This window comes from Haemaphysalis longicornis, unplaced genomic scaffold (assembly GCF_048455015.1).
Source record: "Haemaphysalis longicornis isolate Haplotype H1 unplaced genomic scaffold, Haemaphysalis longicornis Haplotype H1 scaffold_1, whole genome shotgun sequence".
Classification (NCBI taxonomy): domain Eukaryota; kingdom Metazoa; phylum Arthropoda; class Arachnida; order Ixodida; family Ixodidae; genus Haemaphysalis; species Haemaphysalis longicornis.
This window is the reverse complement of record NW_027526203.1, coordinates 327,601,802-327,625,709: the sequence shown is the minus strand read 5'-3', so window position 1 is coordinate 327,625,709 and position 23,908 is coordinate 327,601,802. Positions and strand designations below refer to the sequence as shown.

General features: G+C 47.5%; 1 protein-coding gene across 1 annotated transcript in view; it reads right to left on the bottom strand.

Moving 5' to 3' along the window:
* Nucleotides 1–11,092: 11,092 nt before the first annotated feature.
* Nucleotides 11,093–23,908, bottom strand: part of LOC144151950 (neuromedin-K receptor-like) — a 72,243-nt gene continuing 59,427 nt past the window's right edge. Inside the window, exons 3-4 of the mRNA XM_077683139.1 lie at nucleotides 18,691–18,781; nucleotides 11,093–11,218 (exon numbers count right to left, since the gene is read on the bottom strand). Of these exons, the coding sequence (XP_077539265.1) occupies nucleotides 11,099–11,218; nucleotides 18,691–18,781 (211 nt within the window). The 3' untranslated portion in view covers nucleotides 11,093–11,098. The remainder of the gene's footprint in view (nucleotides 11,219–18,690; nucleotides 18,782–23,908) is intronic.

Below are 23,908 nucleotides of genomic sequence, written 5' to 3'. Positions count from 1 at the left end.
TAGCGCATCGCCGTCGAGGGAAGAGAGGAGAGCAGCGAAAAACATCTGCCGTTCTTCCATGGAGCCAGAAAAGACGAGATGTAGCTCCCCCGTAGGGAGGCATTAAGCACCTAATACCCTAGATGTACCGTCTGACGCTTGCGCGCGCCTAGGTGCCGGCTGAGAATGGCAGTAAGAAGATCAGTGGCAGCATGGCTGCGGCTATTCATATAGGGCTCTCGGGAGCATCGTGTTGGACAATTCCAGCAAGCAGGAAGGGCTGCGTGCATCAAAAGCAATACTCGGACTCTTCCTAGCCCAATGATAATGTACAATGTGCCAGGAGCGCTTATTTCTGTCTCTTTTTGGTCCCGTTTTTCGACGTGGGAAGGCGCCACGGCTACCACTGTGCCTTCACTGTGTGATACAACTAACAACTGTCGAGGCGTTTATTGTTGACTCTAAATGAGTTTGCCTTCTTTAGTTGTTGTAGAGGAATATTTTCGTACCACACAGCTATCGGCTGCAGCGAACATTGAAACCAATTATTGAGGATGTAGGGATACCGCGCGTTAACTAAAATGTATGCATTAAAAATGTATCGACGACGGAGATGTATGTGCCCCCTGTACTCGTCGAGAAGTAGTCAAGACTACTTCGTTGCACAAAAAATAGGCAAACAATTAATACTACGATATATAGCTTCCGCTATTTTGGTGGCACGCCAACCAATAGAGAAGAAAGGTTGTGCGCTCGACGTCTTTAGAAGCGTTCCTGCAAGGCTATGCTGAGCGATACCACCTCAACACCCCCCCCACGCGCAGAGGCTATCCCAAGGCGACTGGCACAGGCGATGAGTGAAATTGATGACCAAAGGTACTAGAAGTGCGGGAAAAAGAGGGCGATAACCCCGGTTCCTCTTTTCCTCTCCCTCACTTTATATATATATATATATATATATATATATATATATATATATATATATATATATATATATATATATATATATATATATATATATATATATATATATATATATATATATATATATTATGGAGGTCGTGTGGGTTCGTGTCCCACCCGGCGGGCATTTTTTCACCCCTTTCTTTCTGACTCAAAAAATTCTTCATCTCTTTCTAGGACCTACCGCGTTCCCCCTTTGCTTTCCGAGGGTTTCTTGACTGCCAACCTTTATTCTATATATATATATATATCTCGCTATCTATCTGTCTAAGTCAAAGAGTTATACGAACATGACTGTCGGGTGAACCCATCATGCGGTTCGTCCTTTTTTAGTTTCGATGCATCCTAAGTCTCGCAGGGCAACGGCAAAAATGATACCACTTGTCCGGCCTTAAAGGGACCATGACAACTAAATGCGATTTTGTTTCATTGCAGAGACTCCGGCGTGGGAATAACGATCATACCAATTTTATGCAAAGTTCAAACGATTAAACTTCATAATTAAGATAACAGTCGTTATGGTGCCTATATATAAGGCATCTCTTCGAAAAAAACTGGAAACTCCCGTCATTTGTCGAAAAAAATGTTTTGTATTAGTATTTTTGCCGATATTGTCGTAATTGTATGGACGCTACCCTTAATAAGCATTTCTACTTTTTTTCTCCAAGATGGTCCCGGCTGTAATTTGAGTTTATTTGCCGCCGTTTCTTCTACCTCTTTCTATGGTTCTGTTTGTTTTATTTTTTTCTTTGCTTGCTTCACAAAACGTGCAACTCTAATATGATTGCATGCGACCATGATGTTGATGTCAGTGACTGGGGCAGCCGCCTCGTCAAGCCGCCTTTAAGTGTAGCTTTAGGCGGGTGTACGCTCTTTTTTGTAGTAAAAGTGAGGACAATAAACAAGAATGGAAATAAACGAGAGAGCAAAATAAATGGTTAACAATGACTATTGCCGGCCCGGCCAGTGGAAAGCTCTGCCACTTTCTCGTCATTCCTTTCAGACGTCAACATAGGGTGAGTGTCCACAAGTCGCGCTTTTGCGAAGTTGCCATTACAATTACTGCAGTCCCGTCCACAATCAGCGTCACAGCATATGTATGTATGTATGTATGTATGTATGTATGTATGTATGTATGTATGTATGTATGTATGTATGTATGCATGTATGTATGTATGTGTGTATGTGTGTATGTATGTATGTATGTATGTATGTATGTATGTATGTATGTATGTATGTATGTATGTATGTATGTATGTATGTATGTATGTATGTATGTATGTATGTATGTATGTATGTGCAGGTATGCGCATGCACAAAAACTGTCATTAAATTTAGTTTTCTTGCCAAATCATTACAACGAGATGCAGAGAAAGGACGGAACCCCACAATTACGTTTGCAATCCCTAATTGTTTGCATGTTTCCTTTTGAAACGACAAAGTGTAATTGGTGGCATTCAAAATTTTCTGCAATTCTCGGGCTACAACCTGCAGCCTAAATACACTAATTAAGTTCCGTATGATTAAGCGCAGTAGCTGTCCAGCATATCGAGTGCCGCTGTATTCCATGGTAATGAGCGCGGAGTCCAATTATTATGCTATCAATACGACTCCCGGCAGCTGAAACATTCCGTTTTTTTTTAAAGAAATAATTTTTTTTCGATATCAAAAGCAGTACCTTTTCCTGAAGTACATGTTCTACCAAACAGTTTACTGGAAATATTGGAAATGAAGGTAACGACTGTTTGTGCGATGCACTGTTTCCGGACTTAATCTTTGCAGTGTGATTGCTTCCAGTGCCGTTCGATTCATCGACTAGTGACTGTGGGCGTCCGTACACTACTCCGCGACTGTTACTTTGGTTTGCGGCCAGGTCTGCTCGATAAATTGTGGCTATCTTTACCCCAGGATCCGATTTGTTTCTGCTAAGGGAGGGGGGCAGCGGATGTTTTCCCAGGCCCCAGAATACGAATGCACTCCAAAAAGATTGCTGCTTTATGTTTGCGACTGCCTGCCATTTAATTTTACTGAGGAGAAACGTGGTGGTTTATAACCAATGCCTCCCGCTTCTAGTGGACACCAACACAACGTCGTGGTTGAGGTTCCTGCAATGGAGACCATTTTTGATGCGACTGCATCTGATTCACTCGCCTTGTCCCCCCATGCGGCATTGTCCGTCCACACCCCTCCCCCTACACTATAAAAAAAAGTAATAGTTAGCGGCGCCCGATTTCGATCCCACGACCCTGTTGGCGGAACGCGAGGTACATGGTGCTCTTCCCACTGCGCCACAAAACCGACACAGAATCAAATGCTACGAACGCGCCTTATATCCTTAACTCATTCAAACTACGTCAAAAAGCTACTGATACAACGCATGATGGGGCAATGATTAACACTTGCAATAAAAGAAAAGAAGCTCCCACTTACAGCAACAATGATGGAGTAAAGGTCGTTGCGACAGCGAAGCCCCAAGCATACCACTTAGAGAGATTGACCAAGATTGGCCAATAAAACATAATAATAATCATAAAACATAATAATCATACGCGTTCCCGACACGTTTCACGCGATTTCAGAATCAATCCAACGGAAACACCAAGTGAACCCCACGATGCGTCGCATCTACACAGGGTTCCCCTCGCGGGGAGGGGGGCGCCATTTTTTAAGGTGGAAGCGAAATAAAATTTTAAAAAAGATAAAACGTTTTCGCACTACGCTGGGCCCAACCTACGTCGACCACTTCATGTTCGAGCTGAGCGCTCCAGGTAGAGGTTGCACGTGGTGGTTTACACACATAACCTGAAAATTTCAGGATATTACGAAGTCACCTGGAGGTGTTCCAGCTCAAAACGTTTACGTGTGAAGGTAGCTTACGTATGATGACCCTTGTTAAATGTCGAGAACACGCCTAAAATTTGCGGAGTGCGGTTATTAACATCTTGACGACATCGCTCCGTTCACCAGTTTCTGATTATGATGGTTGATGTTAAGTGGCGCAAAGTAAACTAGGGTAAAGAGCGCCAAAGACAAAATTATTTAATGACAGTGATGTAAACATAAATAGAAATTATGTCAGTAATAGTAAAAGTGAAACAAAACAAAAGACATAAATATGGCTTGGGTATAGGGCCAGCATTCATAGAGCCAGAAAGGAGCTGTAAAAATTTGATATCGCCTAAAACCTTAGCCCCACGTTTAATGGAAAACATTTCGTCGTCGGCTAAAAATCATGATGGTGGCAGTGGACTGTAAGGGAACGCTCACCAGTTTCTAAGCAGTTGATTTGAAACACCAATATACGGGGCATGCAAGGTGCAAAGTCCCCGAATTATCTTTTCAATAGGAAGCACGGGAAGCCTTGGCCCATCAAAGCAAATGTTCTCCCTCTCAAAGGCGAATTCCAGTTGAAGACATAGGCACCGTATACCACTGAGTTGCGCAGTAGTGCTAGGCTACCAATTAAGTTAGATGATCATGTTGTACGTTCAGGCGCTTTCGTTCTTGGCACCTTTATCAGAAATACAGCAACACGGGCTGGAAATATAACCGGTATATAACTGGTAATATAAGCACACAACGCCTTATTCCTCATGACCTTGGCGCGTGACGTCGGAAAGGAATTGACACGTACGCACGCAATTTTTATCAAGAGGCCAATGCAAATTAAACAGTAGTTTACGACAACGTAGTTAGGTTTGTAAAATTTTGGTTGCATGCTTCTGAACCGAGCCCTTATTTTTCCCAAACAAACAACTTTGAGGCATGACTTTTAAAAAGAGGAATTTTCTACTTCCCAATTTCTACTTCAAAACCGCAAAGGCGACCAAGCTACTTATAGGATGATGTTTAATTAAGTACCCGTACAACACTTGGCTCAACTGTTCACAAAATATTAATCGCTTTGGGAACAGGGTCTGCAAGGGCAGGCTGTCCTTACATTAGGTGACCGCAAAATACCCGGCTAAGTGTGGCGGCTCGACGCGTACTACATAGCGGGAAAAGTCCCCGAAAATATTCGTGTTATCGCAGACATCCCACAGGAAATATCGCCGGTAGTTCTGCTTGGCTTCCTTTTAGTTGCAGCAATAAAAGCATTCGACAGCTGCTGGGAACGAAAGCGCAACAAAAGGATGGCCGAGACTGAAAAAGGTATCAGCTGCAGTGTGACCAAATTACCGAGTACCGTTCTTAGCGAGCTTTTAAAGTGCTTCCAGGAAGTAAGCAGGAACCTGGAAGGATTTATATGCACCGCTGCACAGCCCCTCTGAGTTGTCTAAAAGAAGGCAAATCCGTACCGAAATCGTCCGTACCGACGCAGTTACGCTGATCATACTGGACAGGCAAACGTTACCTCTAAAAAAAAAAACGTTTGAGGTGCAACGTTTTGATGTGCAAGGTGCAACGTTTCAGCTGTCGCTTTGGTTGCTGGAAACGCGAAAAGTAGAAATGAAAGGTACCTCGATATCTGCACCCTAGGAAAACTCCCCGAGTCTTGTTCACCGAACCGCACCTTAATGTGAGCGTGAAAGTGAATTACACGATTAACGAGGCCAGGCAGACCTAAATCTTTCACCTGTATTCCGTAATGCAAAACGTCACGATTGCTTTGTGTGATGTGTCAGCGCAGACCACATTTGTCGTGTGTAATGATATGCTGCATGTGGTCACTGCCAACTTCGACGTCATTATTTGGTGCCCTGTGGCGAAGCATGCCCGCAGGGGATTTTAAAAGCGTGTTGTCTGCAGGGGTGGAGTGAGGTCTTAGCTAGTACGTTGGTAAGCTTCAGTTATAAGTTCTTTTTGCGTTAGTGTTGCTATTTTAGTATTGTATAGCTGCGGTAAAGCGCGTTTTTGAACATAAAACCTTTCTCCGAGTTGGTCATTCAGTATACGTCCAGGGTTTCTCTGAAGAATAGACATTTGGGCAAGTTGGTATTGGGTTACAACAGCGTTATCGTGTCGTCTTCTTTTTTTCGTGAATTTGTCTAGTACGCTGCTTTTGAAGGTCTTCTTTTAACTATAATGAAAGAGAAAATGTCCATGCGCTGATCTGGACTTTCGTGCTTTCGCTGTCCCTCACCATACATGTAGTATCAATGTGATTGGGGTTTTGTTTCGCCTGCATGTTACAGAAAACAGCCCCAAGAACTCTGATTTAGTGTTCAGCGTCCCAACGCCTTAGACACGCTGACTACAATTTGTAAAAAAAATGGAGAGGGAGAGAGACATCAACATACAGGTGCAGCTTGCGAGGTAGAGAAATTGTCAGTTCCGGAAGAATCACTTCCTGGCGCCTTGAAGCCGCCACGGCGAGAGCGGCTGCATTGAGATAAGTTGAAGCTGCTGGGTGTCCAAAGGCTGCTGGGAGACGGCTGTCAGCTTTTGTTTTTTATAAGACTCATAAACATGGCTTCCTCCATTTGTATCTGGATTGTTACAGTTGCTTGTACCCCATTCAGCCCCTCATGCTGGCTAAGCCGAGAAGCCGAATCAGCAAGCCAGGATCCGTGTTTTGTGAATTGATGTCAGAACACTGGGTGTGGTTGGGTATTTATGTTATTTATTTTTCATTTGCCCAACACCCTCGAGCTGCAAGGATGTGTCATATATATATATTACAGACCGGTATTCTGGAGGTCGTGGGTTCGGATCCCACCTGGCGGGCATTTTTTCTCCGCTTTCTTTCTTTCTTTCTTTCCAAATTCTTGATCTGTTTCAATGACCTACCACAACCTCCCCTTTGCTTTCCGAGGTTTTCTTGACTGCCAACCCTTGTGTCTGTGTTATTTTCTACGAGCCCCTCATTTCCTATTCTGATTCGCTATATATATATACATATATATGGGTGTGTTATAAAAGTGAACATTTCGAATTTCATCGAATCCGTAACTTAAAATCTAAAATGAAGACAAAAGACAAAATACAAATTTGTTTTATTCGATGGATTTATTGTTTTATAGTGCCCTCAGCGCTTGTCATGGAGCAAACAATGCTTTCTTCCTTGAGAAATTAAATATTTAAAGCCAAAATTTCGATTTTCCCGCTGAATCGTGTGTTTTCGTGACGCAGAGGCTCAGACAATGATGTATCCGGAGCTGGGCCTTAAAACTAAAGATAGCCTGCTCACCAGAGTTGATACCATCTCACAGGCGGCTGTTTGGTTATCTTGTTTATCTCCCGCTTTCATAGGTGGCGCTGCAAAACCGCTGAAAGGGCGGGGGGGGGGGGGGTTAACAGGTTTGCAAGGGCGGGAAGGGGGGAAGCGATGGGAGTTTAAAACTGGGAGGATGGTGGCTAACCCATAAGGTTAGTTAAGGGTAGGGCAAATAAGTAGAATAACACAGGCAAGTCGGTTGGTTATAACTGACGCCCTGATACAAAGGGAAGGCCTCTAATCGTCATCATCATCATCAGCAGCAGCAGCAGTACTAGTGGTCGCACTTTGCTTCTGACCGCACTTCTATACCTGCTGTGTTTTTATTATGGTTAATACTAATCGTTTTCTAAAACGTAATCTAGCACTCCACATACATGGTCATGTAAGTGATGGTGCCGTTTATGTCAATTGGTCAGTGTTCTGTCAGACAAGCCCAACGCGCCCGACGGCTGTGTTAGGCAGTGTCAGCCGGCAAAGTGCCGCACTATCTGCTTCGGTGTTTACGTGTTCGTTGTTATTAATTGTTCACCCCGCAATTCTTACTGCTATAAAAAGATTTTGCCCTAAATTTAGGCGCAAATAGCTTGTTTGGCAATCTTCTAAGCCCTGCATAATTTGTGTTTGCTTTTGCCGGCCTCAGTCAGGCGGACAGCTGGGCGTATGACATCATTGGTGCTGTTGCGGGAAATGAGCTAGTGGGTCGCATGACTATTCCATTTTTTCCTGATTATATAGCTTATTTTAGCGAAGTTTACGTTGTCAGTAGTGATGTCAGTAGTAATGATTATACAATCACACTATCGTCCTCTAGGCACTCGATAGGCGTGGCTGGAGATCTTTGGGAGAGGCCTTCGTCCTGGAGTGGACACAAATGGGCTTAAGATAAAGTGATTTTAGTATGCTAATTACGAGGCAATCTTTACAATGAACCAAACGTGTTTTGTCTGCATGTGCCCTTTAAAGAAAGCTGATTTTGAATATCGATTTGCATACCATTTTTTCCTCTATGTTAGCGTGCTTCTTAAAAGTCGTAACACCATCTACAAGGACCCCTCCCTGGTCGCAATAAATCCTAACGGCAATGCGATAAACTAGAATGCGTATTTTGATTGCACTTCACCAATGTGTGACACTGAGTGTGATATACATTATCAGGCAATGCATTTAGGGCTACATCATGTTTAGCTTTTTATCTGAGCCCGAAAAAGTCGACTCCCGTTGTAACGAAGTTGATGGGGACCACGAGAAACTTCCAATTAAACGAACTTCCAATCATTACAAAAACAAAAGGAACATTTTATTAGCTTGAAAAATCAGTTTATGAAAAAAATTGGTAATTACCTCTGCACCGGTTTTCAAAGTCTTGCTGAAGAAAGTAAATTCTACAGACTACCATCCACGGTAGCTCAGGCAGTGGCTAAGGCGTTGCGCTGCTGAGCCAGAGGACGTTCGGTTCCGGCCGCGGTGGCTGCTTTATGATGGAGACGAAAAGCGAAAACACCAGTGTGGTAGATTTCAGCGCATGTTAAGTATCCTCAGGGGGTATAGATTAACCCTGAGCCTCCCACTAAGGCACGCTTTATGGCCGAGGTGAGCTCTGGCGCGTTGAACCTTCAAAATTTGAACTTAAAAATTCTGCAGACTGTAGATGTGTCCAAGTGCTTCTTCTGTAATGTTTTCCGCAGCAAAATAATGCTACAACGCAACCCGCAGTTGTGCCTCAGTCTTAACGTCATCGTTCATGCCACTTTCGCTACTGGCCTCGTGGGATCGAACAACCTCAATGATTTCATTGCCCTTCACCGCACGCCAGACCTTACTGCGCACAAATCTGATTTTTCACTTCAAAAATAGCAAATTTATCAAATGGTCCAATCCCTCAAAGCCTCATATCGCAAAATGATTGATAATTACACGAAATTGTAGACTATTAACGTCCACTTTTCGAAGAGTGTTTGGACAGTATTTCATGTAGAGCCTCCCCCACCCACATAATTTCCAATTAACCAGAAATGCCAATTAAGTGACTTCGAATTATCCGGAATCGACGTACTGTATATGCAATATGCTGGGTCATGTGCCCAAAACGGAGTATTGGAAGATATCAAGTTGATTGAGTGATTGATTACGAGGTGTAACGCGCCGTCGCTACACAGGTGATGAGGCGCGCTGTAGTGGAGGGCAACGGATTAATTTTGACCACCTGGGGAATCTCGAACACACGGACGTTCTTGCTTTTAGCCTCCATCAGAAAAGCGGTCACCAAGATATCAAATTCAAAGCAGCACGCACTGTTCAGCAGCAGAAAAAAAACGCAATAATTCACTTTCATTTCACAATAAGTTGACGAACCAGGAGGAGGTTCCTGTCTTGCTGCAGTTTTAATTGGTGCTACCTCATTTTTTTTCCTGATAGTCAGTTTGGAAAAAAAGAAAGACGAGAGCAAAGAAATGTACGGGGTAACGATGGAAGGAGCAGAGTGCAAAAAGGTGGGGTACTGGAAGGTGGGGTAACGGGAGGGATTATCAAATGTGAGGGGAAAAAAAGGATGGGATCGGCAGGATTGAGATGGGGTAGTAGTAAATGCAGTAGTGGACGAGAGAGCGAGGGAGAGGGGAGAGAAAAGATTTTATTAAATGTATGCACGGGGCCTGCTTAGTCCTCACATTCCGGAGGACCTCTGGTGACGTCTTCAAGCCTCTACCTGATTGTACGCCGCCAGTTGCCGTTGTTCTTCGGTGGTTCTTGTTGCGGTCAGGCATCCTTTGTAAGGTGTGTTTGTAATGGTGTGTATGGTTGTAGACTCCAGAGGGCGTGATCTTGGTCTATTATGATGGTACATGTTAAGCAAGCAGGGATGGTGTGTCAGGATCTCGCTATAAATGGACACAGCGGAAGAGATTGTGAGGGAAACGGGTGGAGGGTTGGAGGGGCAGGGAGCAGGCGGTGTTGCATGGCAGCAGTGGCCGGAACGCTGTTTTCTTTCAACGCAATTTGCAGCGAATCAAGCTGGTACGCGGCCTTTTTTTTTAAGCCCGCCAGTTCGCGACGGCTTCCGGGCGTCGTAGCTGACTTCGCCGTTGTTTTGGAGCGTAGAGTTTGGCCGTTGTGCTTTTGCATTTTTTCACCCACGCAGTCTTAAGTGCCTCTGCCGAATTTTTAACCACCGGGCGATGCATCACTGTCCATGGTATCATCTGCATGCACGTAATTTTAATAGTCATAGTTTCAAAAACTCTCCCCCTGTAACTTTTCTCTGAGTGTGTACACTTGCCCAGTCCCTAGTTTAGGTGAAATTTTTAGGTGGTACCTTGGCTCTCAAAAGCGGACTTCGTGCTTGAGTTTTCGACACGCCTTGTATTCGGCGCACATTTCGAAATATCAGTCCATGCAAACTATTATCTGGTGTCGAGATTTCGGCGCACGGTAAAGGTGCCCAGGTGGTAAAAATTAATCCCCAGCCCTCCACTACGGCGCGTCTTGTAGCTCTTGTGTAGCTTCGGCGCGTTAAACCCGACAACAGATCGATAGCTATTCTCTGTTTTGCGTGTTTAGTCGTGGATTGATTGTCACTCCCCAAAATTGCATGCCTCCCCTGAAGGCAGGAAAGGCGGCAGAGCAATTTCTGTGGCCTTTTATCTCAAAGCAACATTAGGGGCAACGTTAGAAAAGCAGAAACTTTTAAAAAGAATGGCATATTTGGCACGAGAAACTCAAGCCGCTCAACCCTCTGATGCTGGGTTTCGGCTATTTAATTGTTGCCTGTGAGACTTACACGTACTTTTCATACGTATACTGTCATTACACTGTTAAATATAAAAGTTCAAGCATGCATTTCCGAGACAGTTGCATGCGACAAGCTTAAATAAGCCTATTTTCATTTGGCCTTTGGCCTTATGTTGGCACACCAAACAGCGAAAACTGCGGAATAAACTTCTATACTACAGTCTGTGTTTAGAAATGATAAAAGAGAGGAACGCAGCAGCCACACACACGTTAATACTTTATTCGAAATGAAACCTGGCTGATGATGGACGAGGCCATGTAGGCGCTGTCTTCGAACTTCCTCTTCAAGCAGCAGGACATTCTCGCCTTGAATTCGGCGCTGAATTTCTCCTGCGTGTGGGAAACAAAAAAAAAAGGCAACAGGGATGTGAGGGACGAAACGTCAAGCCCTCAGCCAGGAAGTAGCTCGAGATTCCAAAGGTAAGAACGACAGCTTTCCCATTTCTGCGTTGTTTTATTGTTTTCGCTACTTAATAATTCATCCCCTTACGTCCAAGCGCGCACGTCCATGTGCCACTCCGAGGCGTGAAGACATCTGCAGCGTCGTTCGCAACGTCCGTCCGTGGTCTTAATTCCGACCACCCTGTCACGCGTGCGTGGAAGTAGTTCACTTTCTATGCTTCCGTAATCGGGAACGCGCGTGCCCGCCTCCCGAGACCCATCGTCCCCGGGCGCTTATGACATGCCTTCGTACGTGTCGCGCAACAACGCAGCCGTCCTCCGTCGGAGCATATTCGCTGCAGCGGCGCCACGCGATCTTCAGCGCGAGGGGCCGCCAGCCGAGAAGGGCGGAAGAATTCGCCCTGCAGACACGGTTAGCGCCCGGAACGAAGCATATGACCCGCGCAGGAGAGCCGCCGGCGGCCGCAATGACACTGTCGGGGCTGCAGGCTTCTATAAGGCGCCTATCACGCCGAGTGCGAGCTTCGTGAGTCGCTCTTTAGACGCGGAGGTGGCGGCCGACGCCATTCGGAAGCGGACGTGAGTCACGTTTTTCTTCGTTTTTGGAAGAAAACTGGGTAATGTACACAGACGCAGAGTCGGCCTCTTGATTCCACGGACATTTCTTTGCCTTTTACCACTTTTCGCGCTATGTACACAACCTTTTCTGTATTGTTTACCCTGTTCAGGGGTATGTGGGCTTGGGGTTATTTTTTTCGGCACCTCAGGCAGGTGAGCAATAGCAGTCGTGCTGTGTACTAATCAATCCCCTGCTCCGCCATTCACCATGAACTGTGACCTGAAAAATTTGCACGCCCTGGGCGTTTATCGCAACACGATGGTGGATAACTCGTCATCTGGAATGTTAAAGAAACTGGTTCGTAGCACAATGTGATTGAAACCAAATAACACACTTTTATGACAGCTTGACAACCCGGTACTTTCTGTTTAAGTTTATAACTCGGTAGTCTATTCTACCCCGACAAATTGTTACTTCTATGTACACATCTTAACACGCTGCTTTCTCTGACTAAAAGATTGGAAGTGTATTGACACCGTGACACCAATCCGTGCGCAGCGCTGCTTTCAAGCATACGAAAACGTTCCCATGAAGAATGAGAAGTTACGATACAGGACCCCAAGGATTTTCATCAGTCCTGGCCTTATTTTATACTCATACTAGCGGTAGTACCCAGCGATGCCCAGGGAAGGGGCAGGGCAGTATACTAATTACACGAATGGGTATGACACTTGTCATCTCAGTTTTCATAATTAGGTAGTTTACCACGGCGTTGTACACAATTAGGAACTCATGCCTGCTTTCAATACATGGGCCCCTCCCGGAGGCACGTGGTTATGCTAAATGGCTGGAACTAGGGCTTCATTCGAAATATATTCACGAGTCTAACAAATAATTAGAAATTTGTGAAAAAGCGGAATTTGGCCCCAAATACCGAATACATTTTCCCGGCTGGTCGCTGGGTTCATCAGACGTTGCTTGCGGCAAGCCCTGAAATAACTTACTTCGTATAGACATGAGCGAAAAAAACGTTTGATATCTGAAATATCCTGAGACATAATCAAAAACTTTACCCCCCTTTTCTTATCAAAGTTAAGAGAAGCGCCAAAGCTTTCTGACACCGAAACTGCACGAAACGTGCGTCCAACCTGCGGTGAAAGCACCACCAATCGATTGTGAAACCTTCAAGGACCCATGTCGCAAAGGAAGAACAAACCCATGCGACACTTTTTTCGCGGAATAAGTAAACGCATCAACGAACGGTCTAGATGTATACCGATACGTGGTTTGTGAGATGAAGGTATACTATTGTACTTCTTCTTCATGATCGTTGAGTGTATGCAGTCTTATGCAGAACCATTGTTTGTTCGCGATTTTCAAGTAACTGTTTCGACACAATGAAAGCCCCGTTTTACGCACGTGCAGTGTGTCCACAGATCTAATCGGAGCTTTTCGGTCGACCAACAGGTCCAAGAGTAAATGTGTTATAGCCTATAACGAGTTACGCGTTATAGGCTTCTTTGCTCCCATAGCGTGTAAATAAAAAAAAGTTGAGCTTTACTGATTTGCTGTAGCCATGATACGAACGCAACCCCGAACTTTCATGTCTTTGGGTTTGGCGTTGATACTTTAGGTTTCGCGTTGATATCACCCCTTATCAAAATGTGAAGTTTGGCTAGTTTATGTACTCGTTTGCTTCGAAAACAACTCGGATAACTGGAACGGAACAAGAGGCAAACAGAGCGCTGCTCCTATGTGCCTCTTCTTTTGCCCTAGTTATACGCGCAGTTTTCGAAGCACATAACCTATCTTAGACGATTTCACTAGTTTTGGGTGTAATTTCGAAAACCACGCTCCTTTCTTACAGGGTTCTTAGGAGAAAATCCTGAAATTAGTTTTCAGGCATTTGTATGGGCAACAAGTGTGAGCAATAACCAATATCATACAGCAATGTCCAGAACACATTGAGGTATAAGTAAAAACACGTAAAAACACGCCCATTAGGAGTTGGTTATAAGGAAACCCTCTAAAACAACGTTTACATTTTCGTAAGGGTTACTCATATCAGCGTAAATCAGTGCAGTATCCAACGGGTCTCTAGGGGTTAATGAAAAATTTCTGAAAAAAGGAAACATTCAAGTCATTTTCGCTGTACATTATGGCTATAATAAAAAAAAATATCCAGTCATGTTGAAATCATACGCCATGATAGGAATGCACTGGAACCAGAAGTTTATCGGCCCAGAAAAGCACTGAACTTCCTAAACATCGTGTATGGCGACAAAAAAAATCCAAAAAGAAAATAATTGCCTCCGATTAAAAAAAAATATTGCTTTGCACAACCACTTGTTCCTTAGGTTTGCCATAGATCAAATCCCGCCAGTGAATTGATGGGAAATTTTCTTTTAAAGGTCACTTAATTTTCCAAAGCAGGATTTCCTCTAATGTGGCTTCGTTTTCCTGCACGGCTTTTTTTTTTTTTTTAGAGTCCAGCCTTCAGACCTCAGTCCAGTAATAAAAAAGCATTAGCTCATTCCACTTAAATGCTTGGAACTACATCCTTTTACAACCACGGTGCTTTTTATGTTTATTTTTGTTACTAATTTATCTTTGGCTAGGGGAAAGGGCCCGTTTCTTACGACAACAGGACCTATGTATTGTCGTCGTACTTCGAGGGTTGCCTCCGCATTTCCCGTCTTTTATGTTCTCAACTCAACGACCAGATAGTGAGGTGTTACCGATGATTAGCGGAGCGCCATTACGACGCGGCTTTTTTCGCTTTTGTCGCCGTTTCGAGGTCACGATACCCTTAGTGACGTTTGCGTAATCCTGGCTCAGTAATCCACAAAGGGCTCAGCATTTGCTCTCCTCTGCGACGTACATACTTTTCCCCCGCCTCATTTTCCGACTTTCCCCGCCGCTCAGAGCGCACGTGTGCCCTCCGAAGCTCCCAGCTTTCTATCTTTCGGCGTGCGAGTTTTTCGGATCACTCGGCGTTCGATGGCTGGGCGCTTCCGCTCCCCATGGACGGCAGATAAAAAGCGCTCCGTGTTGCGTGGCCGCTACCGCGCTGGTCGCTGGCCCCCAAAGCCGCATACGCGGGACGCGGGACGCGGGCGGCGGCGGGCCGCTTTCCGGGCGTGGGGGTATTGCCCGGATTTGGGTCAACGTGTCTTTTCATCTCTGACGAGGCGTATTTCCCTTTGTTCTTTTCGCGCTCGCAGCGTATAAGGTCCAGGAAATTTGAACATTTCCAGTCGACTCGGTGCAGTCGGCACGGGCGCTGCGGCTCAGCCTCCATTCTTTCGAATTGCTGCCTGTTTGTTCTTTTATGAACCTCGTTCCTTCTGAGTTGAAATTGCGCATTTTAGTGCGTAGGGTACCGTCGGGGTACCACGGAGCATGGCTGGCTTGAACAATGAAACACCGACGGAAATGCTCTGTGGGGAGTTTAGGCCATCCGCTACCATGCATTTCTGGTGTACGCGTGAACGCCGTTCATAAACTCCTGGCACGGCAAGTCGTGGACTTGTAATTCAATCGTCGCAGAGAGGTAGTTCAATCACATACTTCTGGATGGCACTATAGTACCACAGGTGGAAAGGTCCTTCTGAATCTGAATTTTGTTCTGGTTACCGAGAAAGAAAAATCCACTGGGAGCGTGTGCAGTGTGTCCATGGGGGCTAAATCCAATTACGAGGGCAAAGATTAACGCCAATTAAAGCGAAATGCCGGACGTGGTCGCGTTTTTTGTATTTTACCGAAGTAAACTTGGAACCTGGGCGGTTACTGCACATCACCCTGTTTTAAAAGGACCCTGCAACCGTTCTTTCAACTTGTTCCTATATCCTAAGTGCTTTCAGAACGTAGTCCACAAACCCATCCAGTACTTAAAATAGGGGATCACAAAGTACCTCATCCAAAAATTACAGCTCTATGCCCATCAGATAAGTTGTAAACCTGCTCAAAAGATTTTTCTCTCTTTCCCGAGCCTTGGCGTTCTTTGAGCGCACGAACTGCCTCATTATAGCAATGTAGCGGCTATTGTCCCCTCCCTTTCTGTTGCAGCAATAAATGCATTGGATAGCTACTTCAGAAAAATTGGCGCAGCTTGCACTAGTGGTGCAAGGCTGGAGAAACAGCACAGCTGGTGGCCCCTCTCCCTTCGTCGGAGACCCGGCTGTTGCACCTCACACGGATGTCCGAACTTGCCGCTGAAAGTTCTACATGACTGCAGTACAGGATCGTTTTGTCCGCAGCCTTTCACATCTATCCCAATGTATACCGCGTTAGCACGTGCCAGAACACGAGGTAACCGGCTTTACGAACTCGGCGTCTGTAGCGCGTACTCGGGGACTGTGCTCCCCGTTTGAGGCGCGGACGCACGTGAACTGTTTTCTTGGTTACTTGGCGCCCAACACCGCCCGGCGTGGGTCCACTCCTACGAAGAGTGGATTCGGCCCTCTTGGCGTGTCAAGGACACCTTGACAGCACTCTGGAGCTTTGTCTGTGCGGCGTCGATGGCTGGACATTACTAGCGTCCTTCCTGCCCTCCCCCTTCCCCTGCGGCTTCGGGCCATCCTTTCTTAATAAAGTTTCCTTCCTTCCTTCCTTCTTGGTTTTCTGCGAGCTTCTCACGTGCCACAAGCGCACGCCCAATCCTGGACGACGCCGTGCCACCGGACTAAGCCCAAGCTTAAACATCTGATCTGTTAAGAGCGGTGCAGAGCGGCTCAGTTGCGGCAGTGAGGCCTATGCGAACGAACGAGCGAATGAACAAGCGAGCGAGGGAGCGAGCGAACAAACGCTCACATGAAGTCACGTGAAGAACAAACGCTCGCGTGAATTATTAAAAACTGTCATTACAGCATTTGAAAAATCATTACAGGCAGATCACCTAAACGTTCCCGACAGATTCTGCCATTTCCAATGAATGATGTGCAAATTACATAGACACCCAGATTCGGGGGTCTTGAAGGGACTAACGTTGCTGACCAAGAAGCACACGAGCTCACATAGCACGCTCCTTGCGACCCCGTCTGCCACACTCCCCTCCCCGAAAAATACGTAGAACGTCTCCTCTTTCTATACCTACGAACACGATCCTTCGTGGGCCATAAAGCGCTCCAAGGCTGAGGAATCGCAAACTCTGCGGTGGATACAAACCAATCTATGTATTCGCAAATCCATTCGGGTGAAGATGCTCGGTAGGAAACAACTGACGGGGAATGAAAACTGTTCTAAATGCGGTAAACATGAACTACCTTCCACGCAACCCAGTCATTTTCAAGGGGATGCTCAGGGGAGAACCACTCAGACATTGCACATTCCATTTCTGTGGAGAAATGGGAGCCAGCCTGGACCAGATCGTAACGTCAAGATCAGCCTGAGGGTGCAGGGAAGAAGCTGCTGCATCCGTAGCTCTGGACTTTGGGTCCCCCTCTGCACACACTCCCACTATTTCTTACTGAAGAAAGGTATTCTTTCAATCTCTCTCTAAGCAACATACGAATTGTCCAGACCTGCCACGACATGAAGGAATAAGCAATTTGAACCACAGGCACTGGACTGTTCGCTGAAATTGACCAACACCAAGCAGCCGCAACCGTTCAGGCCCGCATCTTAAGCCACACAAGCGTAGGTGGCGTCTGTCTGTCTTGTCGCACGGCGATTCAAAAGAGTTGAGGCTAGTCTTGCTCTCATGGCTCTCTTAGTGCTTGGAAAGCAGAAATCGTAAACGCAGCAACTCCGTTCCAAAACGCTCTTTCAGTGTCAATGTGGCGCTATCGCGTCGTACATCTTAAGAACTAAACGTAGATGTCACTGCAACTTTAGAACTTTCATTTATTTATTTTTGAAGTTCTGCCTGTCTTTTTTTCTTCAACGAAAACAAAGGTGTATATTGTCTTTCTGGCCCCTTTGAGGTTTCCAAATGTCACTGCCGCCCTCTTACGGGAACTACAGCCAAGTGAGAAAAAAAAAAAACATCCACCCGTCCCTCTAACGGCGATAATGGTTGAACGCGAAGCTTTGTCGTCAGAGATTTCTTGGTTGCCGTCTGAGTTTCTGAACTTTCACTCGTAGAGCTATGACGTTAAATCGTACGCAGTTTGCACTTTTGGCCGCAGCGGCTTTGACTTTGACCCTGCGGCATTTGATTTCGCATGAAGAAAGATTCACGGAAGGGTGCATAATTCTTCTAATTTCGCACGTTCGTGCACCCCTCCCCAAATTCAACCTGCTTCTACCATGTCGGAATACCGCAATCGGATTTTTGAACGAGAAGTTTATATAGGAAAAACCTATTTGAACCACTGAATCTAGAAACATACTTCATACTTGTCCGCATAGTTGAGAAAAAAGAAACCGCAAAGCTGCAATGCACGACTGATGCTCGCACTGTTCTCATAATTGAAAATACACGTGTGGCTGAAATTTGCGAAGCTAAATAAAATACGTGTTGAAAACACCATTTTGACACTAAAATACAAAAATAGCTGGGGCGCGAACCTGGACCTCGTGGCGGGGGTGGAGGCACCACGAACATCCTCCTGCTCACCAGTATAATAAATGTTTGTCTCTCTTTCTCTCTCCAAGTTCAACAGAAACGAAAGGTTCCAGTAGATGGCGCGTGCAGTGGAAAGCGGGGAAATTGAATTGACTTTAGCGAACCTCCTCTATGTTTGTCGTGGGAGGAGCGAAAAGGAAGAGGGGGAACGTGAAAGGTGGGAAGAGAGAGAAGAGAGGCATTTACGTGCCAGTGGCGGCGGAATACTATCTCATTTCGACGACGTTACATCGACGTGATCCGGTACGCGGCCAATTTTTAAAATATACTCACACTGTAGATGGCGTAGATGAACGGGTTGTAGCAGGAGTTGCTCATGGCCAGCCAGTGCATGCAGAACCATATGACGTTGATATAACGGTACCTGCAATATTTCAGAGCGCTTAAAGCAGTGTTCACATTCACTATGTCACATCTCACAATATCGTATCAAATAGCTTGCTACGACATTTTGCCATTCTTTGTAAAGTATCAGGCTCCACCCAAATATAGGTTGTACTGAAATTGAAAGGCACACTATCAGCTGTCACAGATAAGTTGATAACATCATCATGCTGTGAGGCGGCATCGGTGAATGGATGCAGCTAATTGCAAAATTAGAAAAAGTAAATTGTCAAAGCAGGGGCCACTCAGAGTGCGAAATTACAAAATTAATGTAAAGTAATAAAATCGAACTTTGGTGCTTCACATGCTAAAGCCGACTTACGAGGTCAGCTATAAATTGATTTGCAAAAAAAAAAGTTTCTGCGTTTTTGCAGCCGCCCCTCTCCATAGGGGCGATTTCCCGTGCAAGCCGGGTGAACTTCCCAAGCGTTGTAGTCTCACACAAGGGCCGAGCGCCAGGCCGGGGAGTCGCTTGGAACTATTTTACCGCTAGGTGGCCGGTGCCACCAAGGCACACGAATGCACATGGTGCCTTCCACAGCCACGTTGGACGCGCAACTCGACACCGCCTGTGGCAGGCTCTTTTACCCCCGGCAATGCCGCATCGCGGCATGATGGCCGGGGGCCCCGCCAGATGGACAAGGGTCAGGGGCCCCTCGCAAGGGTACAGGTAGCTTTCCAGGCATGAATTCCCCTTTCAAGGGTCCGCACTCTACCGGGGACGCCTGTACCCTATAAAGAAACCGGTGGGTGCCCGGTGATACCACGATTCGAACCCAGTACCTCCCGCATACGAGGCGAGTGCTGTACCTCTGAGCCATCGCTGCGGTTGTGATGAGGCCCGTGATACGCTCTCCTACAAGCGGGTGTTTTTGCAGTTTAATCATCATCATCAACAACAACAACAACAACAGCCTATTTAGGTCCACTGCAGGACAAAGGCCGCCCCCATTGACCTCCACTCGCCTCTGTCCCGCGCTGACCCCGTCCATTCCTTGCCTCCGAATTTTCTTATTTCCTCGCACCATCGAGTTAATGGCCTTCCTCTTCTTCTAGTTCCATCTCTCGGTGTCCATGCTGCTGCCCTTGTGGTCCACCTCTTATCAGTTCGTCATACCACATGGCAAATCCATTTCTTTTTCTTAACCTGAACCATGATATCCTCTATCCGGGTTTGCTCCCTAATCCAGGTTGCTCTTTTTGTGTCCCTAAGCGTTACTCCTAACATTATCCGCTCCATGGCCCGTTAGGCGGGCCTAAGTTTGATTTCTAGTTGTTTAATAAGGCGCCAAATTTCCGCTCCATATGTCATCACCGGCACGATGCATTGGTTGAATACCTTTCTTTTTAGGGATAGAGGTAGCTTACTTTCCATTAGTTCAGAGTGCTTGCCCAATGCACGCCAACCCATTCCTACTCTGCGCTGTATTTCTTTCTCGTGGTCGAGATCAGCCCCGACCATCTGGCCAAGGTTGCTATATTTTTCTAGTTGTTCCAGCATTTCGTTACCTAGGCTGAAGAAGACGCGTTCAGCCTGTTTATTCATAATACTTTAGTTTTATTCATATTTTCCTTTCAGCCCACAGTGAAGCTTCCTAATTTTTGTTCTTCCGTCATTTTTTGGAGTTCTGCAGATTCACTGAGCAAAACTATGTCTTCTGCAAACCTCAAATGACTCAAGTATTCCCAGTTTATCCGTAAGCCTAAGTTTTTCCCGTCAAGCCTCCTGAATACATTTCGCAGACATTCTGTGAACAATTTTGGTGTGATGGTATGTCCTTGTCGCCCTACATTTCAGATCGGGAATCTATCACCTTTTACCAGTTTACCCTTGCAGAAATGAAGACGCCATTACCTGTTTGTTAACACACACCTTGTCCAAAAATTCCTCGGTGCACTTAAGCCTGCTTAAGTGCATTGAATGCGTAAGTATCACGGCTTCCCCGTCGATACGTAGCGGACCTAAGTGTACCGAGGAACATTAACGAGTTCGTTTTGTTTAGTATTATATAAACGCAGTCACCTCTTCACTTCACTCCTGATCTCCGTCGGGACCTCCTGCGCCCCAGGACGCTTTTTGATACCATCCGCTGTGGGCTCTTAAACGACACCGTATGTTCGGATTTATGAGGCACTCGTTTTCCAATAAAATCATTAGACGCCAGTGCACGAGAACTTCTCAGCTACGGGGGAAACTCAATGGAATTGTGAACGCGTGCGTTTAGACATTCAATAATATCGAATTTGAAAGTTAAGTCACTGATTGCTGTGTGGGAATCGTTGAAGGTAGGAGACGTCGTTTAGACACAAACACTTATTTATTTAACGGTTGTAAGGAGCTACAATAACCGTGCCTCTTGTTAGGCTTCCGTTCGCGCCATCTGTTAAGTTCGGGCTCCGCATGTAATTAATGAAGGCCGCCGGTGGCCCATGTATTGGCGTCGCCTCCGCTGGTGGCTACTTTCCCGTGCCCCTTTCATGTAGCCGCGCGGACGCCATGTTCGGAGCCGCGGAGAGCTGTTGTGCCCGTCCTTTTGTCTGTCAAAGGATGGGGGCGATTAGCCTGAGTGCCTCTGTCGCGTCGAGGGTGGCAGGGTCATTCGGCATAACAAGCTGACGGGAGGCCAGATGATCGTATCTCTGAGTGTTGAAAGCGCGCGCGGTGTAAGTTTGGAAAATCTTCGACTCCGGCGGCGGGCGCTCTTCGTCGATGGGTCGTTCGCCTCGACGATGGTCGCCTCGGCTGGCAGCGTCTCTCCACGTGGTCTGTTTGGGTGGCCGGCGGCGCCCCTTCGTCTGGGAGGGAATTAGCAACCCTATTGTCCCGCCGCGCGGGAGGCGCCGCGCGGAGGGAGGTCAGCCGCGCGAGGACCGCTCCGGGCACTCGGCTTGGCTGTTGTTTGTGCAGATGCCGCCCGCTGAACGTAATGGATGGTTCACTTTAGGCCGCAGATGTTCTGTATTTTCTGGCCGGGTGTAACAGCGTGCGTAGGAAACGCACTTTGAGTGCATAAGAGAGAGAGTGTTAGGTCACGTGACCGCAGGTGGGGACATGTGTGTGATTGGCTGGTTCCTGTGGCCAATCAATGTTCGTAATAATTGTTTTGAAATGTTTTTTCTCTCTTTCTTGTACGCCCCCTTCTTGGAGGCGGGGTTTTTCGTATCAAAACCGGAGTGTTGGGTTTTGTCGGAGGTCGGTCGAGAGGGGATCTAGTTTAGTATAGATCTCGGCCGAACAGGCTGCTGCTGTCAGAGTGACAATGTAACCGTCACTCTGACCTGATGTAAAGTTGGAGTTTTGTAAATAATGTAAATAAACCTAATATCCAGCAAGGAAGGCAGTCCTCATCCCTCACCCGCTCCAAGCATCGGTCGTCGGTCATCGGAGCGAGTCGAGATCATCCTCTCGGCTCGCGCATCAAAAGAACATCACTATTTCGTCTCCATCAGTTCGCCAAGAAGATGGATAGGCGAAATTTAACTGGCGCAGTCGACAGGATGACCACGACCATCGGCTGGAGCTGGTGGGGCATTGCGGAGAGACTCCTTCAACGCAAGGTTCGGCTCCGACCAACGACGAGCCAGACTCCAAGCATCGACGGGGCGACACCTCAGCGGGAGGCCTCGTGAGTTCCGGCTCAGTGCGGCAGCAGCCGCGGTTCAACGGCAACGGGGCGACACCTCAGCGGGAGGCCTCGTGGGCTCCGGCCCAGGGCGGCGTAAGCCGCGGTTCAACGGGGCGACACCTCAGCGGGAGGCCTCGTGGGCTCCGGCCCAGGGCGGCGTAAGCCGCGGTTCAACGGGGCGGCACCTCAGCGGGAGGCCTCGGGGGCTCCGGCCCAGGGCGGCGCAAGCCGCGGTTCAACGGGGCGACACCTCAGCGGGAGGCCTCGTGGGCTCCGGCCCAGGGCGGCGTAAGCCGCGGTTCAACGGGGCGACACCTCAGTGGGAGGCCTCGCGGGCTCTGGCCCAGGGCGGCGTAAGCCGCGGTTGAACGGGGCGACACCTCAGCGGGAGGCCTCGTGGGCTCTGGCCCAGGGAGCGCGGCCTCATCCCAGCGGCGAGAGCGGCGCATCGGGTCCACGAGCTGCTGCACCAGCGACACTGCGACCCGACCGAACCCGGAGCGAGCACAGGTGGGCCCTGATTTGTTTTCTCCGGGTTCACCATGGCCACTATGCTAACGGGATGTCGCGGCACCGACCGGAAGGTTAGTGCCATTGTGCTCGAGATTGAGGAGTTGAGAGCTCAATTAGCTCTCAAAAATGCCCAGCACGCTTTGGAAAAAGCTAGGCTAGCGGGTAGCCGGGGCGCGGATAGCCCGTCCGTGTGGACGGCTGAGGAGCTCAGTGCTCAACTAGCCCAAGGGAGGGCGGAGATCGCTTACGAGAAAGCGAAGCTCCGCAGGATCGGCGAACTCGAAGAGGACGCCAATCTTTTCACGGTGTTTGTTCCCTCGTGGGCGCTTCGAGCGCCACGGGAGAAGGAGAGTGGAAATGTCGTGGAGGTGGCCGAAGCCACCCCAGTTGTTGGGCAACACGTTGGCGTTCCCACTGTTGCAGATGAGATCTTGGAATCGCGTGAGACAAATGTCTTAGCTGCAGCGATTCTTTCTGTGGCGGCGGGCAATGTTGCCGTGGCCGCGCAGGGAGGTGCAGAGGTAGCACAGCCGTCAGGTGAGGGCAGCGGATCGGCGCGCCTAATTGTGGAGCTTCCGTGCGCGAAGCATGAATGCGCAGGGGGTCCGCGGCGTCTTGAGCGTAGGTCGATTCCGACACGCCCGAGAACGCGGAAGGCGGCGGCAGGTGCGGCGGCGCAGGTGCGACATCGTCGTACGCGCTACCGCCGAGTAGGGTGTTCCTTCTCTCCCGGGAGCACAGGACACCGCGAGCCGAACCAGGGTTCGTGTAGGATCAGCTGGTGGCGCACAACACGGAATCAGCTTCCGTGCGACGGTCGGTGTGTGCCGCCGCGGAAAGGGGCGTTAGCGCTGAATAGTGTGCAGTGCGAGACAGGGACGGTTCAGTGTTGTTTGCCGCACACTTAGTGGTTAGCGTTTTGCGTTTTTTGTTCTGCTGTTTTTTTTTATGTGTAGGGTTCGCTCCGA